At 57.7% G+C, this 24,549-nt stretch overlaps 2 protein-coding genes and 1 long non-coding RNA gene across 4 annotated transcripts; 1 reads left to right on the top strand and 2 right to left on the bottom strand.

Moving 5' to 3' along the window:
- Nucleotides 1–7,926: 7,926 nt before the first annotated feature.
- HES4 (hes family bHLH transcription factor 4) lies at nucleotides 7,927–9,540 on the bottom strand. 2 transcript variants are annotated; one of them, XM_024257134.3, is made up of 4 exons: nucleotides 8,839–9,534; nucleotides 8,657–8,752; nucleotides 8,491–8,578; nucleotides 7,927–8,397 (listed from the first exon to the last, which is right to left on the bottom strand). In XM_024257134.3, the coding sequence occupies exons 1-4, from the start codon at nucleotides 8,944–8,946 to the stop codon at nucleotides 8,024–8,026; spliced, it is 666 nt and encodes a 221-aa protein (XP_024112902.1). In that variant the 5' UTR covers nucleotides 8,947–9,534; the 3' UTR covers nucleotides 7,927–8,023. The 2 variants fall into 2 exon arrangements, with proteins under 2 accessions (XP_024112902.1, XP_054398591.1); XM_054542616.2 differs by lacking the exon at nucleotides 8,657–8,752 and having other exon boundaries at nucleotides 8,839–9,540.
- On the top strand, nucleotides 8,283–16,179 carry LOC134760214 (uncharacterized). Its single transcript, XR_010137193.1, has 2 exons — nucleotides 8,283–8,422; nucleotides 15,508–16,179. It is a non-coding gene; the product is annotated as an uncharacterized LOC134760214 (long non-coding RNA).
- Nucleotides 16,180–18,770: 2,591 nt separating this feature from the next.
- Nucleotides 18,771–22,901, bottom strand: LOC129058108 (large ribosomal subunit protein eL39-like). The gene is made up of 2 exons (XM_054549712.1): nucleotides 22,883–22,901; nucleotides 18,771–19,289 (listed from the first exon to the last, which is right to left on the bottom strand). The coding sequence occupies exons 1-2, from the start codon at nucleotides 22,899–22,901 to the stop codon at nucleotides 19,066–19,068; spliced, it is 243 nt and encodes an 80-aa protein (XP_054405687.1). The 3' UTR covers nucleotides 18,771–19,065.
- Nucleotides 22,902–24,549: the final 1,648 nt, after the last annotated feature.

Genomic DNA, 24,549 nt, shown 5'->3' with positions numbered 1-24,549 from the left:
CTGCCTCAGCCTCCCGAGTAGCTGGGATTACAGGCGCCCACCACCATGGCAGACTAATTTTGTATTTTTAGTAGAGATGGGGTTTCTCCATGGTGGCCAGGCTGGTCTCGAACTCCCGACCTCAGGTGATCCGCCTGCCTCAGCCTCCCACAGTGCTGGGATTACAGGCGTGAGCTGCCGTGCCCGGCCTGCCTCAGCCTCCCACAGTGCTGGGATTACAGGTGTGAGCCACCGCGCCTGGCCTCTTTTATTTCATTTTCTTTCCTAATTGCTCTGGCAGGAACTTCCTAGAATGTCAGAAGTAAAAGGCAGGAGTGAGCATTGCTGTTTTATCACGGCATTTTGTCGACGTGATTATGATGCTCCGGGAGTCTCCGTCCAGGTTCTTGTGCTGAGAGGCTCCTTGGATTAGTGGGTTTATGGTTCCCGTCAAGCTTGGAAAAACTCCAGTCGTTATTTCTTCAGCTGTTTTACCTTCTTCCCCTCTTCTGGGACCAACTCCAATTAAACATATGTTAGGCCACTCAGCATTGTCTCACCGCTCACCATTCTATTTCTCTGTTTTTTAGTTTAGTTTTTTTTTTTTTTTTTTTTTTTTGAGACGGAGTCTTGCTCTGTCACCCAGGCTGGAGTGCAGTGGCGCGATCTCGGCTCACTGCAAGCTCCGCCTCCTGGATTCAGGCAATTCTCTGCCTCAGCCTCCCAAGTAACTGAGATTACAGGTGCCTGCCACCACGACTGGCTAATTTATTTTATTTTTTTTGTATTTTTTGTAGAGACAGGGTTTCACCATGTTGGCCAGGCTGGTCTTGAACTCCTGACCTCGTGATCCACCCACCCCGGCCTCCCAAAGTGCTGGGATTACAGGCGTGAGCCACCGTGCCCAGCCTCTCTGTTTTTTAAAATCTGTTTTATTTTAAATAGTTTTATTGTTATAGTTTTGAGTTGACTACTGTCTTCCTTTCCAGTGTCTAACCTGTTGGTACTTCCACCCAGTGTATTTCTCAAATCACACATCATAATTTTCATCTCTAGAAGTTCCCCGTTGGGATTTTCATACCTTCAAAGTCCCTAACACATTCGATATTTCCTCTAGCTTCCACTTTTCTAGTTTATTTCTGTTTTTGTTTAGAGATGAGATCTCGCTTTGTTGCCCAGGCTGGCCTTGGCATCTTGAGTAGCTGGGACTACAGGCACACACAGCCACGCCTGGAATAGCTTCCTGAATATCTGGAGTAAGTTGTAGCAAGGGCTTTCATATCCTTGTCTATGAATTCTATCATCTCTAACATTGCTAGAATCTTCCTGTCCATGTGGGGAGGGTCCCTGTGTCCATCGTCTGGGGAGGGTCCCTGTGTCCGTCACCTGGGGAGGGTCCCTGTGTCTGTCATCTGGGGAGGGTCCCTGTGTCCGTCATCTGGGGAGGGTCCCTGTGTCCGTCATCTGGGGAGGGTCCCTGTGTCCGTCATCTGGGGAGGGTCCCTGTGTCGACCATCTGGGGAGGGTCCCTGTGTCCGTCATCTGGGGAGGGCCCCTGTGTCCGTCATCTGGGGAGGGTCCCTGTGTCGACCATCTGGGGAGGGTCCCTGTGTCCGTCATCTGGGGAGGGCCCCTGTGTCCGTCATCTGGGGAGGGCCCCTGTGTCCGTCATCTGGGGAGGGCCCCTGTGTCCGTCATCTGGGGAGGGCCCCTGTGTCCGTCATCTGGGGAGGGCCCCTGTGTCCGTCATCTGGGGAGGGCCCCTGTGTCCGTCATCTGGGGAGGGCCCCTGTGTCCGTCATCTGGGGAGGGCCCCTGTGTCCGTCATCTGGGGAGGGCCCCTGTGTCCGTCATCTGGGGAGGGCCCCTGTGTCCGTCATCTGGGGAGGGCCCCTGTGTCCGTCATCTGGGGAGGGCCCCTGTGTCCGTCATCTGGGGAGGGCCCCTGTGTCCGTCATCTGGGGAGGGCCCCTGTGTCCGTCATCTGGGGAGGGCCCCTGTGTCCGTCATCTGGGGAGGGCCCCTGTGTCCGTCATCTGGGGAGGGTCCCTGTGTCCGTCATCTGGGGAGGGTCCCTGTGTCCGTCATCTGGGGAGGGCCCCTGTGTCCGTCATCTGGGGAGGGTCCCTGTGTCCGTCATCTGGGGAGGGTCCCTGTGTCGACCATCTGGGGAGGGCCCCTGTGTCCGTCATCTGGGGAGGGTCCCTGTGTCCGTCATCTGGGGAGCGTCCTTGCCTGAGTGCCAGGAAGGGGGGACACTCTCACTGTAACATCAGCTGAGATCCTTCATGCTTTCATTGCTGCCCCCACATGGAGATGGCATTTGCCCCAAGGATTTCTGTCAAGCAGGTGACAGCTTTCTGCCTGCAACCTGCTTGGTAACATTAAGCCCCTGGCTTGGTCAGGAAAAGTCCAGCCAAAATCTCACATAGTAGATTCATGGGCCATCTCCTGGAGTGCTGCTTTCACCCCTTCCCCAACAAACCAGCTTCCTGGGGACATGCTGATGGAGCTTCCTCTTTTCCTAAAGCCGAACTGGAGAAACAGAAGGTGCACAACGACATGATGTCTTGGTCCCCAGGCGTCTCCGCCGACAGCTCGCGCCTCCTCCCGGTGCATGTGAAGGAGGAAGTTTGGCCAGAGCCAGCAGAGCGCGTCCCTGACCGGGGCTGGGAGGGCCAAGACCAAGGGTGCCACTGGGCCTGGGGCTTAAGAGGCCATGGTTGGGGGGGATCGGCAGCTGGAGGGTCCCATGCTGGAGCACTGCCAGCCCTGCCATCTGGTGTCTTTGGCACACGCCACAGTCAGTGATATGGTTTGGATCTGTGTCCCCACCCAAATCTCATGCCGAACTCCCCACCCAAATCTCATGCCGAACTCCCCACCCAAATCTCATGCCGAACTCCCCACCCAAATCTCACGTGGAACTGTAATCCCCAGTGTTGGAGGTGGGGCCTGGTGGGAGGTATAGACCATGGGGGCGGGTTTCTCATGAATGGTTTAGCACCATCCCCCCGCCGTGGTACAGTCCTTGGGTTAGTAAGTGAGCTCGCAGAAGATCTGGTGTTTAAAAGTAGGTGGCGCCGCACCCCCCACCCCCACCCCGTCTAGCTCCTGCTCTGGCCATGTGACCTGCCTGCTCCCTCTTCTCCTTCTGCCAGGATTGGAAGCTCGCAGAAGATCTGGTGTTTAAAAGTAGGTGGCGCCGCACCCCCCACCCCCACCCCGTCTAGCTCCTGCTCTGGCCATGTGACCTGCCTGCTCCCTCTTCTCCTTCTGCCAGGATTGGAAGTTTTCTGGGGTCTCCCCAAAAGCTGAGCAGGGCCGGACACGGTGGCTCACGCCTGTAATCCCAACACTTTGGGAGGCCGAGGTGGGTGGATTGCTTGAAGTCAGGAGTTCAAGACCAGCCTGAACAACATGGTGAAACCCGATTTCTACTAAAAATACAAAAATTAGCCTAGAGTGGTGGCGCATGCCTGTAATCCCAGCTACTCGGAAGGCTGAGGCAAGAGAATTGCTTGAACCCAGGAGGCAGAAGTTGCAGTGAGCTGAGATCATGCCACTGCACTCCAGCCTGAGTAACAGAGCAAGACTGTCTAAAAAAAAAAAAAAAAAAAAAAAGCTGAGCAGGTGCCAGCACCATGCTATCTGTGCAGCCTGCAGAAGCACAAGCCAATTGAGCCTCTTTTCTGTCCCCCAGGCTGAAGTGCAGTGGCAAGATCTCTGCTCTCACTGCAGCCTCCGCCTCCTGGGATCAAGCAATTATCCTGCCTCAGCCTTCCAAGTAGCTGGGACTACAAGCACCGCCACCACACCCAGCTAATTTTTGTATTTTTAGTAGAAACGGGGTCTCACCATGGTGGCCAGGCTGGTCTTGCACTCCTGACCTCAGGTGATCCGCCCGCCTCAGCCTCCCAAAGTGCTGGGATCCCATGTGTGAGCCACTGTGCCCGGCCTACAGGCAACTGATTTTTCAACACAGGTGCCAAGACAATTCGATGGAGGAAAGAACGGTCTTTAACAAATCACACCACTGCACTCCAGCCTGGGCAACACAGCGAGACTCCATCTCAAAAAAAAAGCAACTGACAAATAGAAGAAGAGTGAGCTGTGGGACAACTTCAACTGTTATACATGTAACTGGAGTCAGTCCCAGAAGAGGAAAGCTGCCCCAGCTCCGCCTGTCCCTACCCCCAGGGTCCCCCACACCCGTTGCCCTGTCCAGGTCAGAGTGAGCCCAATGGCTCAGATGCCACTGCCTTCCTCTGCTCACCACCTTCCTCTCTCCACGCTCCATGCTGAGCTTACAGGCTGACTGTAAGTTCATTCTCACATTGCTATAAAGAAACGCCTGAGAGTAGGCGGGGTGTGGTGGCTCAAGCCTGTAATCCCAGCACTTTGGGAGGCCAAGACAGGCAGATCACTTGAGGTCAGAAGTTCGAGACCAGCCTAGCTTCAACAAGGTGAAACCCCGTCTCTACTAAAAATACAAAAATTAGCCAGGCATGATGGTGGGTGCCTGTAATCCCAGCTACTCGGGAGTCTGAGGCAGAAGAATTGCTTGAACCCGGGAGACGGAGGTTGCAGTGAGCCGAGATTGTGCCACTGCACTCCAGCCTGGGTGACAGAGACTCTGTCTAAACAAAACAAAACAAAACCCAACCTAACAAAGAAAACCTTACTACAAAGCTACAGTCATCAAGAAGGCAGTGCGATTGATAATAGAACAAGGATAGATGTATAGATCGCTGGAAAAGAATTGAAGGTTCAGAAATAGGTCCTCACATTTACAGTCAACTGATTTTCTTTTCTTTTTTTTTCTGAGACAGGGTCTCACTCTCAGCCCGTCACCTCGGCAGGACACTACTGACTCTGCAGACCACTGGACCCTCAGGACACTGAGGTATGAATGCCAGGAGGGGCCAGTGGGACATCAGGGAGGCTGCCACCCCAGGGCCCTTGCCCTGGCTGCGTCCGAGGTGGGTACAGCCCTGGGGCTCCAGGGGGCAGTGGGGCAGCAGCCAGGCATGGTGAGGAGACAGTCCTGGAGCCAGGGGAGCCAGAGGAGGCTGGGACCCAGGTGAGCACAGGGACCTGGCAGGGCGAGCTTCGGCCTCACCTCTCACAAGCCCCGGCTCCAGGCAGCCCCAGCCCCACCCCCATCCCTAACTTCGCAGCGCCTGGCCTAGACTTCGGTCACCACAGGGACTGAGGTTCTCCGGATTTCAAAAGCCTGTGATCTGCGGTTATGTTGCCCCATTCCCCCCACAGCAGACAAGCCCGGACACACACAGCCCAGACATCCCAGAGGCAAAGGAATTCAGCAAACATTTATTGACCCGTGGTCCTCATCAAGGAAGCAGTGGGAGATGAACTGGAAGTGACCAGGGGCCGCCAGCCACACCCCCTCCACCGAGAAGACGACTTTCATCTATTATTCAGCAGAAAACCAAAAGCCAAGATAAAAATCGCTGGGGAGGGGCAGGGACGGGGGACTGGGCCAGACCCCAGCTGCTGAGCGGCCGCCACCTGAGGTGGGGAGGGGCAGAAAGGACCCCCACGGGAGGGGGCACCCCACGTCTGGGGCCACAGGACGCAGGGTGGGGAGGGCAGAAAGAACCCTCGCGTGCCTAAGCAGGTTCTGGTGGGTGTTCTGGCTGGGTGTAAGTAGAGGCTGGCTCCCCGAGGCCCGAGGGGGGCTCTGAGAAGGGGGCAGCCTGAGGGGGAGCCCAGGACAGCCCCTATGCTGCCCGTCCAGCCCGGCCCCTCAGGCTGTGTTTCCTGAGACCTCCCTAGTCTAACCCAAACCTCCCAGCTCTGTCATTCAAATGGATGGATTAGGTCCCTGTGGGTCCATTTCCCTGTTTTGGGTGCTGAGGACAGAGCTTCTTGACACTCAGCACTTGTCCTCTGGAGCCCCGTCCAGCTGGGCCCGGATGACGCACCACCGAGCCTGTGGCAGATGGGATGGACCACAAGTTAGGAGGAAAGTCGGGGGAGAAGTCAGCAGGGCAGGTGGTGTGGAGCACAAAGGAACCCAGACTGTGAAGGCACTGCCCAAGAACTGTGATTCCCCCAGAACCTGAGTGGTCCCTGGACAGCTATGCAGGGCCCTTTAGCCACAGTGGAGAGGACATTCAAGGCCAGAGCCTGGTGGAGAGATGCCCTGCCCTCTTAGGACCCACAGCCCGGGTGACTTTGTGGGGTGCCCCTCCTACCCCAAGCTCCTCCCCACACTCCCAGCTTCGCTGCCCCAGGCCCTCCTTCCCCTTCTGCACTGATGCCTTCTCTGAGCAGCTCCCCTCCCCCGGCCACTCTGACCTTCCAGCTGCCCCCAAGAAGACCGTCCCTTCCCGTGCTGAGGAGGCCTCCCTCACAGGGTCTCAAGCTCCCAAGGAGAAGGAGGCCTCCCTCACGGGGTGTCAAGCTCCCAAGGAGAAGGGCTACTTTGAGGCCCCCCTGGGACCAGGACCCCTGGGGTACGACTGCTGGTGGGACCAAGGGTGGGGCCCCCAGCCCAATGCTATCCCGCCCAGGGTCACTGGCCTGGCCCTCGGAGCTCAGGGAGGGGGCAGGGCAGCCAGAGGCCGGGGGTGGCCTGACTTGCCAGGCCTGGGAGGCTCCTACAAGCTGTGCACGGCTGTGTCCTGGAGGGCCCAGGGGGCTCCTGATGGAGACACAGACTGGAGCCTTGGAGGGCCAGCGCTGGTGGGACGGCTCACTCGCCTCCCGTGGGCCCCGGTGAACACAGCCCCAGTTGGGAAATGACCCTCGGTTCGGCTGAGAGAGAGACCCTCTGCCTCGGCTGAGTGCCTCGATCTGTGCCGGGCCCCCCCCCCTCCCCGAACACAGGACCGGGATGGCGACCGCGGCGGTGGTTCAGGGGAACGCCCGGCGCTGCCTGGTAACTCGGTGGTGCTCGGGGCTATGAGGGAGGAGCCCCCAGTCCTCACCCACTGGGGAGGCGGAACCTCCCTTACCGGGGCAGGGGAGGCTGCGGGCAGGGCCGCCGCCCTCGTGAGCGACGTCCGTGGCCCCGGCACTCGGTGTCCACAGCCCAGCTCGGACCCGCGCGCGCTCCCGCCGGGCCCTCCCCGCACAGACGCCTGGGGGAGAGGTCTGCGGTGGGCACGGGCAGCTCTGCACCTAACAGAACCCAGCGGGCGTCTTCAGGGCCAAGGGCGGCCGCCCTCATCCCAGCGCGGCTCAGGACCGCAGCCTCCGCCTTCCGCGGTCCGGAGACTGGGAGTCGGGAAAGAGGCCTCTGAAAAGTAACTTGTCCGGCGATGCTGCGCGACCGCCTTCCAGCACGGGGAAGATTCTGGGCACTCAGGGACGTTCAGCTTCCCACCTGAGCCTCCGGGGGGACCCCTCACAGCCGCCACCGCAGAGCGAGGCAAACCCAACGCGGGGGCAGAGGGCGCGTGCGCGTGCGGGGCTGCAGGGATGCGGAGGGGAGGGCGCGGAGGGGAGGGGGGAGGGGAGGGCGCGGAGGGGAGGGCGCGGAGGGGAGGGGGGAGGGGAGGGCGCGGAGGGGAGGGGGGAGGGGAGGGCGCGGAGGGGAGGGGGAGGGGAGGGGGGATGGGAGGGGAGGGCGCGGAGGGGAGGGGGGGAGGGCGCGGAGGAGGGGAGGGCGCGGAGGGGAGGGGGAGAGGGGAGGGGAGCGGAGGGGAGGGGGAGAGGGGAGGGGAGCGGAGGGCGCGGAGTGGGGAGGGCGCGGAGGGGATGGGGGGAGGGCGCGGAGGAGGGGAGGGCGCGGAGGGGAGGGATCGCCCTCAGCCCTCGGTCCCGCCCCAGCCTGCCCCCCGGGCCCGCCCGACGCCCCCAGACACTTGCGGACCGCGGCCCTGGGAGGAGGGCGGGACCCCGGCGCGGCGTGGCTGCGGGGCGGTCCCAAAGTCAACTCTTCACCCAGACAAAAAAAGGAAAACTCGTGACGCGGACTCTGGAATAATAAATACGTATTCTCTGCTACAGTCTCGGCAAAGGCCGCGGCCCTAGAACGGGGCGCCGCCTCCGATGCAGTCCCAGGGCCACAGCCTCAGCGCAGCCACGGCCTCCAGGGCCCACCCGGGCCCTGCGGCCCCGCCCTGGGGGCGGCGGGCAGCGCCCCGGTCAGACCCGGCAGCAGCGGCGGCGCAAGCAGAGGAAAGGGGCCGCTGAGCGATGGCAGCAGCGGGCGGCCCGCGTAGACCTCGGGCGCTGGGGCCTCTGCGGGGGCAGCCGGGGACAGCGAGGCCGGGCGGCGGGAGGGTCCCAGCTGGCGCAGGCAGGCTGCCAGGTGGCCCAGCAGGCGGGAGCGCACGTCGGCTGGGACGCCCTCGCAGCCGGCCAGGAAGCGGTTCACCTCCGCCAGACACTCGTGGAAGCCGGCGCGGTACTTGCCCAGGACGGCGGGGTCGGCGCTGAGCGCGGCTGCGGGAGCGACACAGGAGGAGAGGTCGGTGCCGGGTCCCAGGGGTCCCGCGCCCTCCCCCCGCCTCCAAGCCGCCGCCGCCCGCGCCTCACCCGTCACCTGCACGCGACGCAGGCTCCGCAGGTGTCTCACGGTCATCTCCAGGATGTCCGCCTTCTCCAGCTTCGAGTGGCGGGAGCTCTGGGGGCGGGGATAGGCGGGAGGTCCAGGTCAGCTGCGCCCCAGACTCCGGGTCTCGGGCCTTCGCCCCCGACTTACCTCTTTTCTGAGGGCGTCCAGGATGAGGGTTTTGAGCTGAGCGAGGCTCTCGTTAATGCGCGCTCGGCGCCGCTTCTCCATGACCGGCTTGGAGGACTGCGGGTCGGGCACCGGCTGAGTCCCGCGTTCCTCCGTCCCTCCCGCCCCCCGGTCGCCCCCCTCACGCCCGGCCGGGACCCCACCTTGCGGTGCTCGGCCGCGCTCCGGGGCTTGTCTGGGGTCCGGCTGGCGCTGGCCGGCGCTCCTGCCATCGGCGAGGCGCTCGGTTTCCCCGGCGTGTCTGCGGCCATGGCGCGCCCCGCGCCTCCCCGTGCCGGGTGGAGCGCGCCGCCAGGGACCACGGGCGGGCTGGCGGGCGAGCGGCGAGCGCGCGACGATCCGAGCCCCTGGGGCGGGTCCCGGCTCCAGGCCCGCGCGCGCCTCAGGCCGTTCCCCTATATAAGGCCTCGCCGCCGCGGGGTGTGTGAACCCGGCTCCGCATTCTTTCCCACACTCGCTCCAGCCAATCAGCGGCCGCGCTCCTCCCCCGCCCGCTGTCAGTCACGCCTCGGCTCCGGGCGCGGCCTCTCCGCGGGCGACAAAGGCATGCGGGGCCCCCGCCCGCGCCCCCCTCCGACACCGCTGGGGACAGGACCGGGTGATCCCGCGCCCCCCGATGCAGCCAGGGCCGAGCAACGCGCCGGGAGGGGCCGCTGGGGGCGAACGGGTACCGGGATCCCCGGAGCTGGGCGGAGTCTCGGGGCTCACTCTCCCGCCCAGGGGGCCGGGAGCCGGGGCTGGACGGAGCTGGGGCTGGCCGCGCGGGAAGTCGGGAAGGAAATTTCCCCAGTGGCGCAGGGTCCGGCGGCGCCGAGGGGTGGGCGAGCCTCGGTCTCGAGCCTCTTGGCTTCCTCCGCCCGCCCCCCCTCCGGTCCCGGTGTGGGCCCTGCTCGGTCTCCGAGTTTGATCCGACACCGGCTCGGCCTCCGGGGGTCCCACCGTCAGGTGTGCGGCCTGGAGCACGGAGGGCTGGAGAAAGCCTTGGAAGCGACAGAGCTGGGGGAAGGTCGGCGGCCGGGTCGGCAAGCGGGAGGGCGGAGTCAGCGGACGGCGAAGGGGCGCACGGGTGACCCCACAGAGCAGGGCCGGTGCTGGCACGGGCCGGGCAGGACCAAGAGGAGCAGAACGTGCGCGTGACGCGAGCGGGCTGGTGACGTCACCAGGCACCCGGGGCGATGACGCAAGCCTGCTGGGGTGACGTCATGTGGCCCGTGTCGCCACGTGCTTCCAGGTGACCGGCTGGCGAACTCAGCAGCAGCAAAGTGGGGCTCACAGAAAAATGAGGGGCCGCTGTTAATATAACTGCAAAGGGGCAGGATGCGTAAAACAGGGCTGTGGTTGTTTTCGTGTTTGCTGTTTTTATTTCGAATGCCGCTGCGGGGCACGCTGGTCCTTTCCGCACTCGGGGTCCCTGGCGGCCTCACGCGTCCGTGCAGCGGAGGCTTCCTGAGCCCCCTGGAGAGCCGGGCCTGGGCCCGGGTGTGGAGACCCTCCCGGGCTTTTAATCCGGGCAGGAGGCACATGGCAGGCTCAGCAGTCACGCCGTTGTAAGAGAACCGAATTAGGTGGGTGGCCTGGGTGGACAAAAGTCTTCTTTCCAACGGGTGGTCCCAAAGGCTTCTGCGGGGTGGGGGGTCCTCAGGGGGGAAGCCTCAAGGGAGGGCGTGGTATTCCCAGGGTGCGAGGGGGGCGCAGAGACGAGGGAAGTAGGGAGGGGGAGCTAGACCAGTGAGAACCGGGAGCTTCTGGTCGGGGAGGGGGTCGGGGAACCTTTGGGGGAGCTTTTCTGAGCCAGGGAGTCGGCTGATTGGCAGGTTCGCCCCTGCCCGGGCACCTGGACCCGGGGTTTCTGTTCGGAAGCCTCCCCTCCGCTCGGACCCCACGTCTAATCTGGCCCCAAGCAAAGTCCTGCGGCCCATGCGGGAAGGCGCCCTCTTCGCGGCGCTGACCCCGGCCCTCCGCGGTCCCCCTGAGGCGCCCCCCACACCCCGCCGCTTGCACAGGGGCGCGCGCCTCTGGGGGGCTGTGAGGCGGGAGCGGGGGTGGCGCCCTCTCCGCCGAGAGGCTGTCCACGCTCCTCGCCGACTGGGGAAAGCCGCGGGGGCTGGGCGGGCGTCTCGGAGGTGGCCCCGCGAGCACTTAAGCCCCGGCTCTCCTGCCCCGACCCCTCTGCGGGCGCCTGGGCGCTGGAGAGGCTCGGACCGGCCCCGTAACCCAGAAGGTGGGGTGGATGGTGTCCCGGTCACGCGTCCCTCCCCGGACTGAGCGCTGGGCCAGGGCGGGAAAGCCCGCGAGCGCCCCCAGTGGCCGCAGTCGCCACCGCCTCCTGCTGGGGGTCATCCCAGGGGAGCTGCCGGCCTGAATCTCCCCAGCCCCTGGGCCCCGACTCGGGAAGGGATTTGGGAGGGCTGTGGGCCTTCCCCAGTCCCCCGACAGGCAGAGAGCTCAGGATAGAAGGAGGGGCCTGAGAATCGTTGTTCTTTTTTATTTTTATTTTTTTGTAGAGACAGGGATCTCCCTGTGTTGCCCAGGCTGGTCTCGAACTCCTGGCCTGAGACGATGCTCCTGCCTCGGCCTCCCAACGTGCTGGCACTACAGGCGTGAGCCTCCTCCTTGCCAAGCGTGGCCGGGGCTGATCTTTCCCTCACTGGTTGTTAGATGGGTTCGCTTCCCCTCCTTGTACCTATTTTCTCATCTGTAAAAAGGAGCTAACTTTTTTTTTTTTTTTTTTTTTTTAAGGCAGCATCTCGCTCTGTTGCCCAGGCTGGAGTGCAGTGGCGCCACAACCTTTGCCTCCCGGGTTCAAGCGATTCTCCTGCCTCAGCCTCCCAAGTAGCTGGGATTACAGGCATGCACCACCACGCCCGGCTAGTTTTTTGTATTTTTAGTAGAGACAGGGTTTCCCTATGTTGGCCAGGCTGGTCTTAATAGGAGATTCTACTTTTTTTTTTTTCTTTTTTGAGACGGAGTTTCACTCTTGTCGCTCAGGCTGGAGTGCAGTGGCACGATCTGGGCTCACCACAACCTCTGCCTCCTGGATTCAAGCGATTCTCCTGCCTCAGCCTCTGGAGTAGCTGGGATTACAGGCATGTGCTGCCACACCTGGCTAATTTTTGTATTTTTAGTAGAGATGTGGTTTCTCCATGTTGGTCAGGCTGGTCTCAAACTCCCCACCTCAGGTGATCCGTGTGCCTCAGCCTCCCAAAGTGCTGGGATTACAGGTGTGAGCCACTGTGCCTGGCCAGGAGATTCTACTTTTAAAGCCACTGACGGTGTGCAACTCATAGTGAGCACCCACGCCCATCTGCCAGGGTTCCTGCCCCCGGGCAGCAGTTGGGGTCCTCACTGAGCAGAGGCAGGAGGGGCCCCCAGCACTTGCCTCTGCTCTTCTGGAGAGGAAGAGACCCCCCTCCGCCCCCCACCAGGGAGCCCACTCCAGGGTCTCCGGGGCCTGTGTTCCTCCCACCGTCTTTGCCACAGGACAGCACCCGTCTGTGTGTCTGTCTCTCTGGGTCTGTGCCCTTGGCCTCTGATGGTCCCCTCCCTGCCTCTCGAATCTGGCCTTGATTTGTGGTAGGGGCCTCAGGGTTCCCTTGCTCTGAGTGTGGGGGTGGATCCTGGGCTGCAGCCCGGGATGGTGCCGACACCCTGGTTGGGGGCAGGTTGCGTTTTTCAGAGACAGCCGTGACAGTATCTCCCATCCCCATACCTTGAAATGCCTTCTACCTGAGACTCTGTGACAGCCTCAGCCAGGAAGAATGGGGTGTTTGGCAGGACATGACTTCTGAGGCTGACTTGGAAGACGCCATGCGTACCTCACTGTCCTGGGACAGTTGCTCTTGGAACCCAGCTGCTGTGCTGGGAGGGAGCACGCCCCGGCCTCAAGGAGAGGCCCCGTGGAGGAATCGGCACCCGATTCCAGACTCCTGAGCAGCTTCCGGCCCAGGTCCCAGTGCGCCCTGTTCCAAGGCCGCCCGCACACAGGAGGGTGGTTGCTGAGCCTGCTGTTTTGGGGTGGTTTGTGGTGCGGCACTCAAGACTGGAATAGTGGAGGTGGGCTGGGGCCCTGACCCAGGGAGAGTGACCCTTCCCTCCTCACCGCTGCTCCCTCCTCACTGATCCCTTCCTCTCTCCCACAGAGACAGAGGCTCAGCGACTTCCCCTCCCCTCTTCCCCATCTAACCGGTGCTTCTTGGGAGCCACTGAAATCCAGCCGACCTCCTGGCCCTGAATGGGTCAAGCTCCAAATGGCGGGTGGCCCCAGGGCATCTGCACGGCCCCGTGTTAGCTAAGGGGGGTGAATGATGAGGACATTCACGTGCCAGTGGGGAGCCTGTGGGGGAAACCAGGGTGTCTTCTAGGCTGGACCTGGGGGGCTTAGCCTCATGGGGGGTCTCCTCACATTGGGCCACTGTGGCCGCACTCCATGACCCCAGCCAGTGTCCCCAAAAGGCCTGCGAGGTGCTGGCCGTGACCTCCCCTCCCAACCTCTGACCCAGAGGTGGCGGCTGCCATCTCGCCACAGCCCTCAGCACCCCCTCACACACCCACTACTGACATCAGAGACCTGTAGCCACCCCCTGCCGGCGGTCCTCAGCGTGGTCCCCAACTCCTGCCCAAGGCAGCGGGCTGTGCACTCTGGCAGCTGGGGCCAAAGCCACCGAGGAACCAAGGCTGGGGTCGATGTGGGTTTCTCTCCCGGAGAGCTGAGTTGGGCACAGAGCTGTTCCTGGGTGTTTGCTGGGATTGTAGTGACAGAAGGCCAGGGCTGCAGGAATCCAGGCTGCAGGAGAGAGACCAGGACTCAGGCAGAAGCAGCAGCACCAGGCTGGTGCCACTGCCACCCCACCTGCATGCCTTCTCAGCCCCGGTGGGAGCTGTGTCTCCAAGCGGGATGGTGCTGGGGTCTCCCCACCCTGCCTGTCTGGGATGCCCTCTGAGCCCGTTCCTGCTCCCGGCAGGCGCTGCTTTTCTCTCTGCTGCACCAGGACGAGGTGGGTGCCCTTGTCCCTCCTCACTGGCACTCCCAGACTGCTTTCCTTTTCCACCAAAACCACCCCCGCTTTGTGACCAGACCTCACTGTGTTGAAGTCATCGACACCCCTTTCCTGCAGGAGGGGACACCTGCTCCCTGTCACTCTCCCGGCCATGCCTTCAAAATCCACACCAGCAATTCTCCAACTTTGACTTCCTCTCCTGCAGGGGTCCCGTCCCCTCCCCACTTACCCCACTGGGTCCTTTCTCCCAAATGCACCCCTCCACGGTCCAGCCTCTCCACTCTCTCTGCCCCCCTCCCAGCTTCTGCCTCTGCTGTCCGCCAGCCCTGAGATCTGCAGTCTTTGTGCACAGCCTGCATCTGCGGCTTCCTCGTCCCCTGTCTGTTCTCTCCTTATCAAGAGAAGCCTATCTGGCCGGCCATTGTGTCTACCCCTCACCCTCCCTCCTTCCTGTTCATGTGGGCGGACCACAGCCCGTGTGGAATCCCGACCTTCTTGGTGGCTTATGCACCACCTGCCTATCCCCGTAGCGGGGATCAGGGCGGTGCCAGCAGCTTCCTGGGGACTCTCACAGCCTGCGGCCCTGGGCCAAGGTCAGCTGGATGGGAAGGGCACAAGTGGAGCCATGCTGGACACCCGGGGCTGCTGTCCCTCAGCTGCCGGGCTCTGCCAGAGCCGTGCGGCCTGGAATCCTACCCACCCTCGGTCAGCTTCCTCCTAACACACGGCCGGCGTTCCAGGAGGGCAAAGTGGAAGCCTGGGGACTCTTGAGGCCAGGGTCCAGAACGCACGTAGTAAAATCTCCACCGCGCTCCATCGGCCAAAGCAAGTCACAGCAGCCAGATTCCAGAGGAGTCGAAGAACACACTGACCCCTCCTCCCCTCCACCGCCTGCCTCTGCCCTCCCCTCGCAGGAGCAGGGCTGCCTGATGAGCCCCCTGGGTTTATCTGCCCTGCCGGCCCTGGGAAGGCCGGGATGAAAGTGTCATTTAGTGGCAGGGACTTTAGGGAGCCTGGTATGGCCAAGCCCTAGCCCCCGCAGCAGTGCCCCCCGCAGCAGTGCCCCCCGCAGCAGTGCCCCCAGGACAGCTGGGCCTGGGTCTCCAGTGGGTCGGAGTTTTCTGAAGCCAGCCGAGGGTCGACCTCACACCCGGTGACTGCCCCAGGCGGAGGGGCATGCGTGGCCCAGCGCGGGGGCCCTGCCCGTGGCTGTGTAGGGTCAGGTATCCGGCTCAGGGCTTCTGGGCCCCCTGCTCCCCAAAGGTGTGCAGCTCCCACGTCCCCTGCCAGGTCCTTTAGGTCTAAGAGGGTCCCTCTTGTCCAGTGCGCCAGGCTCCACGTACCCGCAACCCCTCCCCAGCTGGGTGCCTCCCCCTGGCTGGAACAGCAGCCCTCCCTGGTCATGGGCCTGCCCCTCCACTCTGTCCTCCCTGATGCAGCCAGAGGCATGCTTCTAACCTGCAGACCCCCTCCCTGGGGGCCAAGCCCACCAGACACCAGGCGACTCTAAGTGGCCCACTGGGCCTGCCGTGTGGAGTGGGACCCTCCGCTCCGTCCCAGGTCCTGCTGTCCCAGGAAGCCCTTACGGGGGCTGCAGCTGGGGGGTGACATGCCTGCCAAGTGGGTGGGGAGTCTCGGGCCCAGTAAGATGGGATCCAGCAGTGCGAGGCTGTGGCCCAGGTCAGGTGGTGGCAGCTCGGCCTTCCTGGTCCCAGGTGGAGAGACAGGGTGAGGCTCCTCCCCATGGGATCTGGAGGGGAGGGGCTGCCTGTGTAATCAGCCCAGCCTTGGACGTCAACAATCCATGTTTCTTAGGAAAGGCGGCCAACCCAGTGTCTCCGATGACATGTTTCCGGGTCGTCATCCACTGGCCACAGGGAATCACAGGCTCGGTGTGACTTTCTCAGACCGCCATGGTGCCCCTGTGGGGTTTCCCAGCCCATCCTGTCCCGTGGGGCAGGCGGAGGCCCAGCCGTGTCATCGGAGTGACCTTCAAGCTCTAACCAAAGTCCACGTGTCATCAGGAGCCATGAGTCAATCAGATGCCATCCAGGGCAGTGGCTGAGGAGTGGTGACTGGCCAGATGGGGAGGCGGGGAAAGGTCTGGATTTGAATGAGAGCGAAGGAGTGGGCTGCAGGCTGGTAGACTCCTCCAGATGGATGAGTCCAGACCCCTGCAACAGCCAACCTGAGCAAGGCTCAAGCCTCCCTGAGAGTCCAGGGCGCCAAGTCACCCTGCACCTGGCCCAGGCCTCGGACCCTGATGGGGCCCACCCACCTGAGATCACCCTGGCTCTTCGGGAAGGCAGGAAGCTTTGGCGTGATCCTCCACCGGTGAGGGTCACGTAGAGACGTGTAGAGACGCGACGAAGCACGAAGACCCGTGTTTGACGGGTTACCAGGTGCCTACATCAGAGCTCATTAAATTACACATTAAATAGATGCAGCTTGTGTGTGTCAATCACACCTAATTCAAGTTGTAATAAATCAGACTCAGAGTTTTTACACTTGGGAGTGTTTTAGCAGATGCGCCTCAAGATTCTAAATTCAAATGCACACTGAATAAAACATTTAGGTTTATCGCCAGGCACGGTGGCTCACACCTGTAACCCCAGCCCTTTGGGAGGCCGGGGTGGGTGGATCACCTGAGGTCAGGAGTTGGAGACCAGCCTGGCCAACATGGTGAAACCCCGTCTCTACTAAAAATACAAAGATTAGCTGGGTGTGGTAGCACGCGCCTGTAGTCCCAGCTACTCAGGAGGCTGAGGCAGGAGAATCACTTGAATCCGGGAGGCAGAGGTTGCAATGAGCCGAGATCGCACCACTGCACTCCAGCCTGGCAACAGAGCGAGAGTCCGTCTCAAACAAACCATTTAGGTTTATCATTTAAGGAGAAAGACTGGAAGATGTTATTGAATTTATTAAGAAATCAGAATGAGGCTGAGGAGGGAGGATCACTTGAGCCCAGGAGTTCAAGATCACCCTGGGTAAGTGGTTGCATCTAGTGAGACCCCATCGCTGTTTAAAAAAGAGAAAGGGGGGAAGAAATCAGAATGTTTGAGAACTTACCATTCAGCACATGTCTACATTTTACATTTAGTTTCATTAAACATACAAGGCAGGTGTAGCAGCGAACTAACGTTCTGGTGAGGGAGAAAGACCCTGGCAGCAGTTACTGGAGGACGGAGGACGGCGGGGATGTGTGGAGGGCGGAGGACGGCGGGGCTGTGTGGAGGACGGCGGGGCTGTGTGGAGGACGGCGGGGCTGTGTGGAGGACGGCGGGGATGTGTGGAGGGCGGCGGGGATGTGTGGAGGGCGGAGGACGGCGGGGATGTGTGGAGGGCGGAGGACGGCGGAAGGCGTTGGGGATGTGTGGAGGATGGAGGGCCGAGGACGGGCTGGAGTGAGAGCGTGCCTGTGTACGCCAGGCATGGCCCAGAGGCCCAGGCTTTGGAGCCAAGAGCCTGGGATGGGGGGCAGTTGTAGGGTGACCGGAGGGGACACTGGGAGAGGCCAGAGGCCACGATGTGGGAACCGAGGCCCGGCTGGTTGCCCCGAGAGGTAAGGAGAGCTGTGGGAGGTTTTGTGCGGATCAGCCTGGCGACTGGGTGAAGAGCAGATTGTGGGGTCAGCATGGTAGCAGGACCACCTGGACGTGTCCACAGGAGCCCGCGTGAAAGGCTGCTGTGGTCTGGACCAGGGCACGCAGGTATAAGTGGTTACGACCAGTCTTGGGGCGATTTTTATTGTTGCCAGATAGTTAAAGGGCTTAAAAATAAAATCAAAGCTGGACACGGTGGCTCATGCCTGTCATCCCAGCTCTGTGGGAGGCCAATTGGGGAGGACCGCTTGAGCCAGATGGCTGCAGTGAACCACAATCACATCGCAGCACTCTAGCCGAGGTGACAGGGCAAGACCCTGTCTCAAAAAATAACTTTTTTTTTTTGAGGCTCGGTCTGTCACCCAGGCTGGAGTGCAATGACGTGATCTTGGCTCACTGCAGGCTCCACCTCCCAGGTTCACACCATTCTCCTGCCTCAGCCTCCCAAGTAGCTGGGACTACAGGTGCCCGCCACCACACCCAGCTAATTTTTTGTATTTTTAGATCTCCTGACCTCGTGATCTGCCTGCCTTGGCCGGCGGCGGTGGCTGACGCCTGTAATCCCAGCACTTTGGGAGGCCGAGGTGGGTGGTTCACGAGGTCAGGAGATCAAGACCATCCTGGCTAACACAGTCAAATCCCATCTCTACGAAAAATACAAAAATTAGCCGGGCGTGGTGGCGGGCACCTGTAGTCCCAGCTACTCGGGAGGCTGAGGCAGGAGAATGGCGTGAACCTGGGAGGTGGAGCTTGCAGTGAGCTGAGATCATGCCACTGCACTCCAGCCTGGACGACAGAGCGAGACTCCGTCTCAAAAAAAAAGAACACACATATATCCATATATCCAACATTAGTGATCCTGTATAAAAAAAGGTTTAAGGAAGTTTAAGTTAGTTTGTAAGTGAGCCCAAATATTAACCAAAGGCTTCCTTGTAAGCAGCTGTTAAGATTTCCTACATCATAAGTAGAATATTGAAGTTTGTAACTAGAAGTTATATATTGTGTGACTATGTTATTGAATGCACACAAGTTTGAAATTAATTTACTATTGAGCTCAACCCTTTTTTAAAAAAATGAAAGGTCTCACATGTTTATTACTGAACCCAACCAACCAAAGCATTCATAACAGATTCAGAGAGAAAAAATAGATCCCCAGGCCAGGTGCAGTGGCTCACGCCTGTAATCCCAGCATTTTGGGAGGCAGAGGCAGGCAGATCACCTGAGGCTGGGAATTCGAGACCAGCCTGACCAACACGGAGAAACCCCATCTCTACTAAAAATGCAAAAAATTAGCCAGGCGTGGTGGCGGGTGCCTGTAGCCCCAGCTACTCGGGAGGCTGAGGCAGAAGAATGGCGTGAACCCAGAAGGCGGAGCTTGCAGTGAGCCAAGATCGCGCCACTGCACTCCAGCCTGGGCGACAGAGCGAGACTCCGTCTCAAAAAAAAAAAAAAAAAGAAAGAAAATTAGCCGGGTGTGATGGTGCATGTCTGTAATCCCAGCTATTCGGGAGGCTGAGGCAGGAGAATCGCTTGAACCCGGGAGGTAGAGGTTATGGTGAACCAAGATCGCGCCACTGCACTCCAGCCTGGGCAACAAGAGCAAACTCTGTCTCAAAAAGAAAAAGAAAAGAAAAAAGAAAAAAATTACTCCTAATAAAACATGTTCAACTCTCCAGATCGTGGTGACATTTCCAGCTTGATATGGTAACGCGATTGAGACCTTCAGGTATGACCTTCAGCATAAATATGTGTGCCATCTCCCGCGCAATTCTTACAGACCCAGCTCGGCTGTTCTCCAGTGTCTCCTTTGGGAGTTGTACCTGATTTTATTACCAGTTTTCATCTGAATCCACTGGGGAATGGGACGATTTTGCTTTTGCTTCTTGGCCAGGAATCGCTTAATTCTGAAAGTCTGGTGAGAAGACACGGCGAGAAGCGGGGTCCACCACAGATGATGGCGATGGCGGAGAAGGGAAGGGAAGGTAGGGGAGGGGGCTCAAGCTTTTATCGTTATGGGACCTCCTGTGTCTATTATGCTTTCTTCCATGATCTTTGTTAATATGTTAATGACATTGGTAATATATCTACACCTGCTTCCTTTTACTTAATATTTGTGTGGTATGCTTCTTTCCATTGCTTGATGTTCAAACTTCCTGTGTCTTTATGTTTCAGATGATTCTTGTCTCTGGAAGCCACACAGAGCCAGTTGTTTGTTTTGTTCCTTTCTTTTTTTTTTTTTTTTTTTTTTTTTTTGAGACGGAGTTTCGTTCTTGTCCCCCAAGCTGGAGTGCAATGGCATGATCTCGGCTCACTGCAACCTCTGCCTCCCGGGTTCAAGCAATTCTCCTGCCTCAGGCTCCCGAGTAGCTGGGATTACAGGCACCTGCCACCAAGCCCCACTAATTTTTCGCATTTTTAGTAGAGACGGGGTTTCACTGTGTTGGCCAGGCTGGTCTTGAACTCCTGACCTCAGGTGATCCACCCAAAGTGCTGGGATTACAGGTGTTAGCCACCGCGCCTGGCGTTTTGTTTCATTTTATTTTTGAGACACGGTCTTGCTCTGTTGCCCAGGCTGGAGTGCAGTGTCGCAATCTCGGCTCACCGCATCCTCTGCCTCCCGGGTTCAAGCAATTCTTGTGCCTCAGCCTCCTGAGTAGCCGGGACTGCAGGCACAGGCACACACAACCATGCCTGGCTATTTTTTTTTTTTAGAGGTGGGGTCTCGCTATGTTGCCCAGGCTGGTCTCAAACTCCCAGGCTCAAGCAATCCTCTAGGCTTTGCTTCCAAAGTGCTGAAATTACAGATGTGAGCCACCATGCCCTGCCTGATTTTTTTTGTTTTTGTTTTTTGTTTTTAACCAGCCTGACAATCTTGGTCATTTAGTCCACATGAATTTTGGGCTTTTGGCCTGGAGAACTATGAGAGAATACATTTCTGTGGTGTGAAGTTTAACACCCAGTTTGTGGTATATTGTTCAGCAACCCCAGGGAACTGAAGCAAGTGACTGTAGGTCTAGTCACCTTCCTCGGTGCCTGTGCCTTGGGTTGGTTCTGTCGAAGCAGGAAGACAACTGGCAGAGATGGGATAAAGTAACCAAAAGAAAAGGAAGATTCTAGCACCGTACGTCAGCATTAAGAAATCAGGAAATGGGCTGGGCACGGTGGCTCACGCCTGTAATCCCAACACTTTGGGAGGATGAGGTGGGCGGATCACGAGGTCAGGAGATCGAGACCATCCTGGGTAACACGGTGAAACCCTGTCTCTACTAAAAATACAAAAAATTAGCCAGGCGTGGTGGCGGGTGCCTGTAGTCCCAGCTACTCAGGAGGCTGAGGCAGGAGAATTGCTTGAGCCCTGGAGGCGGAGCTTGCAGTGAGCCGAGATCGCACCACTGCACTCCAGCCTGGGCAACACAGCAAGACTCCGTCTCAAAAAAAAGAAAAGAAAAGAAATCAGGAAACATATACCATGTTTAACAGGGCATCTAAAATGATAAAAATAAATAGAAAATCCTGGGTTTTTTTTTTTGTTTTGCTTGGGTTTGGTTTGGTTTGAGACAGGGTCTCACTCTGTCACCCAGGCTGGAGTGCAGTGGTGCGATCACAGCTCACTGCAACCTCCACCTCCAGGGTTCAAGCTATCCTCCCACCTCAGCCTCCAAAGTAGCTGGGACTACAGGTGTGCGCCACCACGCCTGGCCAATTTTTTTATGTATTGCAGGGACAGGGTTTCACCATGTTGCCCAGGCTGGTCTCAAACTCCTGGGCTCAAGCCATCTGCCTGCCTCGGCCTCCCAAAGTCCTGGGACTGTGGTGTTTGTTTGTTTGTTTGTTTGAGACAGAGTCTTGTTCTTGTCGCCCAGGCTGGAGTGCAGTGGCGCGACCTCAGCTCACTGCAACCTCCAACTCCAGGTCTCAAGCAATTCTCCTGCCTCAGCCTCCCGAGTAGCTGGGACTACAGGTGTGCGCCACCACACCTGGCTAATTTTTGTATTTTTAGTAGAGATGGGGTTTCACCATGTTGGCCAGGCTGGTCTTGAACTCGTGACCTCAAGTGATTTGCCCGCCTCATCTTCCCAAAGTGCTGGGATTACAGGCGTGAGCCACGACCCCGCCTCATCTTTGGTTTTTAGATGCTAACAATTTTGGTGACCCCTGAGATTTGCTGGGAGATGGGGAAGGGCCAGGATTCATATTCAGAATATGTTGATTTTTCACTCTTACACTTGTTTATTTAAAAATTATTTATTTATTTGAATCTTATTTAAATATTTTATTTATTTGTTTATTACTGAGTCTTAGCTCTCCTTCTCTTGTTATGTGCTGTGCGTAACAACGACAATTTGGGAACAACCTAAGTATTCAATGATGTGGGATTGGTTAACTAAATTAACTCTGTGCTGTAACAGGCTCATTATTCCATGGGAAACATGCAGTTGTTAAAACAGCCTGCACAGATGTGTCCACCAACACGGATAGATGCATGTTTTTGTTTTTTGGGTTTTTTTTTTTTTTTTTTTTTGAGACAGAGTCTCGCTCTCTCACCCAGGCTGGAGTGCGGTGATGCGATCTTGGCTCACTGCAACCTCTGCCTCCAGGGCTCAAGTGATTCTCCTGCCTTAGCCTCCCAAGTATCTGGGATTACAGGCGCCCACCACCACGCCCAGCTAATTTTTGTATTTTTAGTAGAGACGGGGTTTCACCATGTTGGCCAGGCTGGTCTCAAACTCCTGACCTCAGGTGATCCACCCACCTCGGTCTCTCAAAGTGCTGGGATTACAAGTGTGAGCCACCACGCCCGGCCCATGCCCAGCTAATTTTTCGCATTTTTCGCATTTTTAGTAGGGACGGAGTTTCACCATATTGGCCAGGCTGGTCTTGAACTCCTGACCTCAGGTGATCTGCCTGCCTCAGCCTCCCAAAGTGCTGGGTTTACAGGCGTGAGCCACTGCACCTGGCCTTTTTTTTTTTTTTTTTTTTTTTTGTATTTTTAGTAGAGATGGGGTTTCGCCATGTAGGTCAGGCTGGTCTTGAACTCCTGATCTCAAATGATCCGCCCGCCTCAGCCTCCCAAAATGCTGGGATTACAGGCATGAGCCGCCTGGCCTGGTTAGATGTTTATGATACACTGTTGCATGAATGAAGCAGGTTACAAAATGGTGAAAGTATGGTGAGGCCTTTTCACCTTTGCTTTTTATTGATGTGAAATTCATATAACATAAAACTAACCATTTTAAAGAATGTAATCCCGTGGCGTTAGTTATTTACCACGTTGTCCAACCATCACCTCTGTGGAGTTCTGAAACATTATCACCCCCAAAGGGGCTTGTGGATCTGAAGCAATCACCCCCGACTCCCCCTCCCTGGCCCCCGGTAACGGGGTCGGCTTCCTGTGGCTGTGGCCCTGCCAGTTCTGGTCGTTTCCCCTGCAGTGAATGGAATCAACACTGTGGCCTTTGTGTCTGGCTCTTTCTACTTAGCATAGTGTTTTCAAGGTTCTTTCACATGAAGGAGTGCCTCAGTCCTTTTCATGGCTGCATAATATTCCGTTGTGTGGACATTCCACACTTTGTGTGTCCATCCATCACTGATGGACGTGCGCTCCATTTCCGCTACTTGTTTATTGTAAACTGTGCTGCCACGAACATTTGTATACAAGTATTTGAACACCTATTTTCAATTCTTTTGGACACATGCCTAGAAGTGGAACTGCTGGGTTACCGATAATTCTGTTTAACATTTTGAGCATCACAGTGGCCACACTGTTTTACATTCTCAACAGCAATGCATGTACCAGGATTCTAGCTTCTCTGTGTATACACCAATGCTTGTTACTGTCCTTTATGTTCATTTTATATTATTTTTTGAGACTGTCTTGCTCTGTTGCCCAGGTTGGAGTGCATTGGTGCAATCTTGGCTCACCACAATCTCTGCCTCCTGGGTTTAAGGGATTCTCCTGCCTCAGCCTCCCAAGTAGCTGGGATTACAGGCGTGCACCACCATGCCCAGCTAATTTTTGTATTTTTAGTAGAGACGGGGTTTCACCATGTTGGCCAGGCTGGTCTCAAACTCCTGACCTCAGGTGATCCACCCACCTCGGTCTCTCAAAGTGCTGGGATTACAGGTGTGAGCCACCACGCCCAGCCCATGCCCAGCTAATTTTTCGCATTTTTTGCATTTTTAGTAGGGACGGAGTTTCACCATATTGGCCAGGCTGGTCTTGAACTCCTGACCTCAGGTGATCTGCCTGCCTCAGCCTCCCAAAGTGCTGGGATTACAGGCGTGCACCACCACGCCCAGCTAATTTTTGTATTTTTAGTAGAGATGGGGTTTCTACTAAAAATGTTGGCCAGGCTGGTCTCAAACTCCTGACCTTAGGTGATCTGCCTGCCTCAGCCTCCCAAAGTGTTGGGATTACAGGCGTGAGCCACCGCACCCAGCCTGTCCTTTATTTTTATTATTACAGTCATACTAGTAGGAAATAGCATCTCACTGGGGTTTTGATTTGCATTTCCCCAATTAATAATGATGTTGAGCACCGCTTTACAGCCGTTTCTATGTCATTGGAGAAATGTCTATTGAAGTCTTTTGGCCATTTGAAAATTGAGTTGCCTTTTTTTTTATTTTTATTTTTTATTGAGTTGTAAGAGTTCTCTATATGTCCTGGATGCTATGCCCTCATCAGATAGATAATTTGCAAATATTTCTTCCCATTCTATGGATTGTCTTTTCATTTTCTCAATAGTGTCCCAGAGTTCATTTTTGTAGAAAATAAAAGATAGGTCTCTTTTATTAAAAAACAATTTGAGGCTCCGGGTGCAGTGGCTCACGCCTGTAATCCCAGCACTTTCAGAGGCCGAGGCAGGTGGATCACTTGAGCCCAGGAGTTTGAGATCAGCCTGGGCAACATGGCGAGACCCCATCTCTACTAAAAATACAAAAAATTAGCCGGGCCTGGTGGTGCACCCCTGTGGTCCCAGCTACGTGGGAGGCTGAGGTGAGAGGATCGCTTTAGCCTGGGAGGCAGAGGTTGCAATGAGATGAGATCGTGCCTCTGCACTCCAGCCTGGGCGACAGAGTGAGACCCTGTCTCAAAAACACAAAAACAACATAAAAACACCAATCTGAGCAAATACTGCCCTAAACCAAGTGTTGTTATCTCTGGGTAGTTTGGAGTTCTTGTTTGTCAATTAACCATGGGGATGTTTTCCAAGTTTACTAATTTTGCAAGTTGGTAAATGGAAAATGAAACCAT

Source organism: Pongo abelii, chromosome 1 (assembly GCF_028885655.2).
Source record: "Pongo abelii isolate AG06213 chromosome 1, NHGRI_mPonAbe1-v2.0_pri, whole genome shotgun sequence".
Taxonomy (NCBI): Eukaryota; Metazoa; Chordata; class Mammalia; order Primates; family Hominidae; genus Pongo; species Pongo abelii.
The sequence above is the reverse complement of the archived record's forward strand: the minus strand, read 5'-3'. Positions and strand labels throughout refer to the sequence as shown.